This window comes from Ostrinia furnacalis, unplaced genomic scaffold (assembly GCF_004193835.3).
Source record: "Ostrinia furnacalis isolate ACB-3 unplaced genomic scaffold, ASM419383v2 OfSCF1293, whole genome shotgun sequence".
Lineage (NCBI taxonomy): Eukaryota > Metazoa > Arthropoda > Insecta > Lepidoptera > Crambidae > Ostrinia > Ostrinia furnacalis.
The window spans coordinates 1-6,334 of record NW_021131532.1 but is presented as its reverse complement, the minus strand read 5'-3'; the positions used below and the strand labels follow the sequence as shown (position 1 = coordinate 6,334).

Sequence of the window (6,334 nt, the reverse complement as noted above, 5' to 3'; positions counted from 1 at the left end):
ATATTGTCAATTGGTCAATGTCATCATTGCATTGCACTGATGGGATAGAAAAATAAACAAGCAAAACCTTATTCATTAGCAAACGTCATATTTATTTAAATGTTAGCAGCACTGTTTCTTGCACTGTTATGTTGGCAGGTTTGACTCTTACAGTACCTAGTGCAAGCGAAAACCGACACTAAGGTGACGAACCTTTTCATTCTGCGACTGTACAAGGCTGCAAATAAAGTATTTTGTGAACAACCTTAAAATGAAATTATAATAATTGACATTAAATGCTTCTACAGAGGTATTTTTCATACTAAATTAATAAACTGAAACGTTTTGGGAATCTTTGCAGATCGGTCAAGTTTACATTAAATGCTTCTCGGGTCTTTGCGGGTCGGACATGTTTGTACAGATAATGTTTGACATCAGTTGTAGTGCAGCACAATACCTCAATGTTGCGTTCAATATTTATTCGGTCGTCGAGTCGTTTACTGTTGAATTGACACGGTCGAGTGGACGGCTGCGGACACGCGGCGTCTGCCGCTTACATCACCTGAAATGATAGCAACAGTCAGTGTTTTAACTTTTAAAGTATTCAGAAATGTTAGTAAATGATGGAATATTACGGTTATGAATAAACAAACATACAAGAGTATCCATGTTTTTACAAAGACTCTCTTTACAATTTTAGGTGTATTATTGTGACGGCTGTGCTCGCTTAAAAATAACTTGGAACTTTGGAAGGTAGTGCCGGGCAGCAATACGAATATTTGAAGTCAAGCTAAAACTTCGCGTCACGCAAAAATTCCCCTTGACGTAGCTCCAAGTACACTGCAATATTGAACCTTAACTTGTTCGCTCTAAAGTGCACAATACCTGCAGGATCTGACTGACCTCGAAGGCGGTGCCGATCAGCGTGACAAGAATTTGGGAGGCGTGCCAAGAAAAAAATCACCTAAACGTATCTCCAAGTACTTCACAATATTGAACCTTAACTAGTCCACGCTAAGGTGCACAAACCTGCAGGATCTGGCTGGTCTCGAAAGCGGAGCCGGACTGCAGCACGAACACTCAGATTCAAAATAATTCAAATCAAGCAAAAATTAGCTTTAAAATATCTCCAAGTGCTTTGCTATATTGAACCTTAACTTGTTCATTCCAAGGTGTACAATACCTGCAGTGTGTGGTTGGCCTCGAAAAAGGTCCCGGCAGCAGCACGAAAATTTGTCTTTAGGAAACCATAAAAAAGAAGTGACATTCGCAGTTGCGTCAAGCAAACACCTGCCTTAGTGCTACTCCAAATGCCCTGCAATATTGAACCTTATGTCGTTTGCTCTAAGGTGCACATACCTGCAGGATCTGGCTGGCCTCGAAGGCGGTGCCGGGCAACAACACAAATATTTATTCGGGAAACCACAAAAAAGTGACAAAGTTGCGTCAAGCAAAAACCTTCCTTAACGTATCTTCAAGTACTTCACAATATTGAACCTTATATCGTTTGCTCTAAGGTGCACATACCTGCAGGATCTGGCTGGCTTCGAAGAACATTCCGGGATCGCATCAAGCTAAAACTTGCCTTAATGCAACTCCAAATGCACTGCAATATTGGACCTTAACTTGTTCGCTCTAAAGTGCACAATACCTGCAGGATCTGGCTGACCTCAAAGGCGATGGCGGGCAGCAGCACTAACGTTTGGAGTCAGGCTAAAACCTTCCTTAACGTATCTTCAAGTACTTAACAATACTGAACCTTATGTCGTTTGCTCTAAGGTGCACAATACCTGCAGGATCTGGTTGACCTCGAAAGCGGAGCCGGACTGCAGCACGAACACTTGTATTTAAACATTTGAGGCGCGTCAAAAAAAAAACCTGCCTTAACGCAACTCCAAATGCCCTGCAATATTGAACCTTATGTCGTTTGCTCTAAGGTACACAATACCTGCAGGATCTGGCTGGCCTCGAAGGCGGTGCCGAGCAGCAGCGTGACAAGAATTTGGGAGTCGCGTCAAGCAAAAACCTGCCTTAACGCAACTCAATGCCCTGCAATAATGAACCTTATGTTGTTTACTCTAAGGTGCACAATACCTGCAGGATCTGGCTGGCCTCGAAGGCGGTGCCGGGCAGCAGCACGATGGGCGCGGCCACGCGGCCGGCCTCCACGCACACCATGTTTGGAAATTCGTCGTCGCCGAAGTCTGGGATCTCTTTCGCGTACTCCGCCCAGGGGTTCCAGATCACTGAGGAGGAAGACATTACAGTTTTATGCACAAGTTACTAATAAGTTCCAGCTAACCCGTTCATCTGGGCGCAAACATATTTAGCTTATCTAAGCAGTCCGAGATTGACACTGTTGCAGTTGGGCTATTTGTCTCACAATGATATTGGTTGAAAGTGTGAGTTCACATTATTGGCACGGGAGCTGTGTATATTTTGAAGCACTACAAAATGTTGAAAAAAAATAAGTAATACAAATCGGCCATTTTGACTACCCCCACTTCGGTGTGGAATAAATGTTTTAAAAACTGGTTTGAACGCATGCAAAAGTGTATAACTAACCAATTAATCTTTGAATAAATAGGTTTAATAAACGTAGCATTTAGTAGATTCTGAGCTTCGCAGTTTATACCGCCGCAGTTTTTATAGACTACGCAAGTGTGTGCTCTAAAACTTTCGTCATTTGTCATTCTAATTTCCAATCACAAGATGGAATGCAAGAAACTCTGATTATTATCCGAGTATCCACACCAAGCGCTGTGCTATTACATTTTTTATATTATAAACAGGCACATTTTTTGTAACAAGTCTGGCAAAAAATTCAAAAGCTAGTCTTATGAAATGCATACGATCACGGAGTAGAATTATTTTCGGCGTTAACGTGACTCTACCGACAAGATGTGGTCAAGATTCAAAATAAAAATAATTATGTGTATGTCTATAACAATAGTAATTTACCTGTGTCGGGGAAGTTATACTTCTGTATCCGCATCTTGCGGCCGCTGACGACGTTGGTGATGATGTGCTCCTGCATGGTGTTCTGGTAGATGCGGTCCGTCCACTCGTTGATGGTCACCACCTCGCGCGTCTCCTGGTACACCGTGCCTTCCCGCGTCTGGGAACACCAAGTTTGACGTTATTGTTCGTGTTGGAACTGTATAACCCATATTCACAAACTTTACTATGAGGTCTCACAGTGCGCATGGACGCACAGGTCTATTCAACGCTGTGCGTTCGACTTCGCATAGTGTCGCTTCATTTTGTGAATGCATTTGTGAATACATGCAATGCATGTAAAAGAATGCTTTATAAACAATATGGATTTTAAAATTTGAAAATCAGAGCGTATAAAAATAATTAACATCACTAGTCCTGAAAAATGCCCGGCATCTCCCGTATATCCGTTCTATACGATAAGTGTCAACAGGACTATGTTTATCACAGCTAAAACTGAGCGCCCCACTAGCATGTCCTGTACATATCCCTAGCCAGGTGTTTCCTTAGGTAAGCGCAAATGGTTGAGCCATGGTCTGAAAAGGCATTAGGGCGGAGCCGGGAAAGAATGTCAAGCCCTCTAGCTCCGAAAATAACTCGCGGTCCCAATATTTTTTCGTGAGGACACCATTAGGTAGGTAAGCTGCAGGCCCAGTCCTTCTGCCAGGGAGAGTATTACATATCTTATAGGCGTTCACGTACAATTGGCTTCAAATAGTTCGTGACACTGACACCCAAATGGCCAAAAAGACAAATTGTAAAGCCGTTTAAAGACATCCATTTACCGTCTAAAAACGAATAATACTTGTACTTTGTTTGCTGTCAATTTTCTCGCCTCGACATAGGTCCTATGTCCGATTCATGTGCACACGTTCATTATAAACCATACACCACCGCTAAATCAGGCGAAAAAATCGGGCCGTAGTCCAGTCAAAAAACGGATGTTTACAAGCGGCCTAACAAAGACGTGTCAAGAAGTTTTTGGTTATTTTGGGCGTCAGGGACTGTTTGACGCGAACTGTATTTCCTGATGAAAAAAATGGTCTGAAAGGACATATTTTGTTAAGCCTTGGGCAGACCAAACGCACGGCAGTAGCAGCGCAGTTTGAATGCGGGCCCGCGCAAGTTGTATACAAGAAACTCTTTGAAGTATGTCACACCAAATTGGAACGCGGGCTCGCGCTCCAACCGCGCCGCACTGCAACTGCCAAAATACAAACGAGGCGGCGCGAGAGCGGGACAGAAGCGGCGCGAACGAGAGCCCGCGCTGTTGTATTACTATGGCGGCCATATTAGCATGACACACCGGACGCAGGGCGGTAGCAGCGCGTTGAAAGCGGTTTTCGAATATTTAAATTTTTGACAACCGCCCGCGTTGCAACTGCTTTGAAACTGCGCTGCTTTCAGTGTGCCTCAGCCGCGCTGCAACTGACCCGCACTGCTTCTGACCCGCGTTTGGTCTGTGGAAGCCTTTAGTGTTAACGAAGTCTTAACGCACCTTGTCTATGAACATGCATCCGTGCATGCCTGTGATCTGGCAGCGGCGCACGTCGGGCACCTTGAAGTAGGTGTGCAGCAGCAGCTGGCAGCTGAACGTCAGCTCCTTGCTCGGGTTGTACACGCCGATGTTGAAGTGCAACTCCTTCTCGCGCAGGATCAGCCGGTACGTCAGTCTGAACCTGGGGATAAGCAAAGAATCTTAGCAGCAAAACCACAATTAAACATAAACTAAGGCTGGTTTTAGTGTCACTGCTACTTCTAGGCAGCGTTTTAGAGTAATGCGGTCCGGAGCAACCGCTCCGCTCCCTAGCAGTTCATACAGATCGGCTGTGCGAAGCGATCCGCACTGACAGTCCGCGTGACACTAAAACCAGCCTAAGTCTACCAGCAACGAATCTTAGCAGCAAAACCACAATTAAACATAAACTAAGGCTGGTTTTAGTGTCACTGCTACTTCTAGGCAGCGTTTTAGAGTAATGCGGTCCGGAGCAACCGCTCCGCTCCCTAGCAGTTCATACAGATCGGCTGTGCGAAGCGATCCGCACTGACAGTCCGCGTGACACTAAAACCAGCCTAAGTCTACCAATGGCCAAAAGTGGGACATCCACCCACAAGGTGGATCGACGACCTCATAAAGGTAGCAGGAAGGCGCTGGACGCAGGCCGCTACCAACCGGGCAACATGGAAAGCATTGGGGGAGGCCTATGTTCAGCAGTGGACGTCTTATCGTTGAGATGATGAAGTGTACTAATTGAGAACATTACCAACATTAGCCAGTTGTCCCAGCGCAGACGAGAAAGCGGCTGATTGTCGGCTGTTTTCGCGCTCAAGAAACATACGAGTAAGTGTAGGCGTACACTGGGCGACACGCGACTGATTGTCAAGAACAGCCTAGGCGTCAAGTCACCGAGCTATCGCTAAGATAAAGATCCTATGTCAATAATTATTGTTCACACAGACTCCCTCCACTGGTTTGTCGCAAGGCCATGACGACCTCGAGCTAGGGGGACTACTTAAATAAGCTGATGATGACAAATTAGCAATATGGGTAGTCAGCACTCACTAGAAGTACAAAGAGCGCGTGAAATCATCTAAATACAGCTTCCACGTCACTGCTGAGTGCAGTGAAGGCTACAAAAACGTCCTTAAAATGTTTTTTTTTTCCATGTCATCACTTACTGGAAGTGCCACATAGAGCGCGTGAAGCCATCATATACGAGCCTAAAGAATCTCTATATCGCCGCTGGGCGCAGTGAAAATTAACAAATAAGCTGATAATGTAGTTCCTTGTCATCACTTACTGGAAGTGCCACATGGAGCGCGTGAAGTCAACTGAAGTCTTCTTCCATGCAAGGCTGAGTCTCAACGTGCCGTTGCTCTGGGCGTAGTGAAGAATACAAAAACGTCTTTATAATATACATAGTTCCTTGTCATCGCTGATTGGCAGTGCGAGTGCCACACACATGGAGCGTGTGAAGCTATCTGAAGACGGTCACGACGCGGCTGGGCGAAGCGAGGACTACATAAACGACCTGATACAAAAATTAGCTAGTATACTCGTAGTCGTCATTACTTACTGGAAGTGCCACATGGAGAGCGTGAAGTCGTCATTCATGAGGCTGAAGAGTCTATACGTCGCGAGGATTACAAATATATCACCACCCAAGTAACATTTTCGTTCGTTTTCGTTCGTTCGTTTCAGCCAAATGACGTCCACTGCTGGACAAAGGCCTCCCCCAAGGTTTTCCACAATGAACGGTCCTGCGCTGCCCGCATCCAGGCTCTTCCCGCGTCCTTTACCAGATCGTCGGTCCACCTAGTAGGAGGCCTGCCCACGCTACGTTTTCCAGCCCGTGGT

The 6,334-nt window shown here is 45.5% G+C and overlaps 1 protein-coding gene across 1 annotated transcript; it reads right to left on the bottom strand.

The window, feature by feature from the left end:
* Positions 1–200: 200 nt before the first annotated feature.
* On the bottom strand, positions 201–6,104 carry LOC114352245 (glucose-6-phosphate 1-epimerase-like; the record flags this gene model as incomplete). The annotated part of the gene is made up of 5 exons (XM_028303766.1): positions 201–541; positions 2,074–2,225; positions 2,941–3,097; positions 4,475–4,655; positions 6,054–6,104. Coding segments are annotated over 5 exons (550 nt in total), but the record flags the coding sequence as incomplete, so codon positions are not given.
* Between the last annotated feature and the right edge of the window lie 230 nt (positions 6,105–6,334).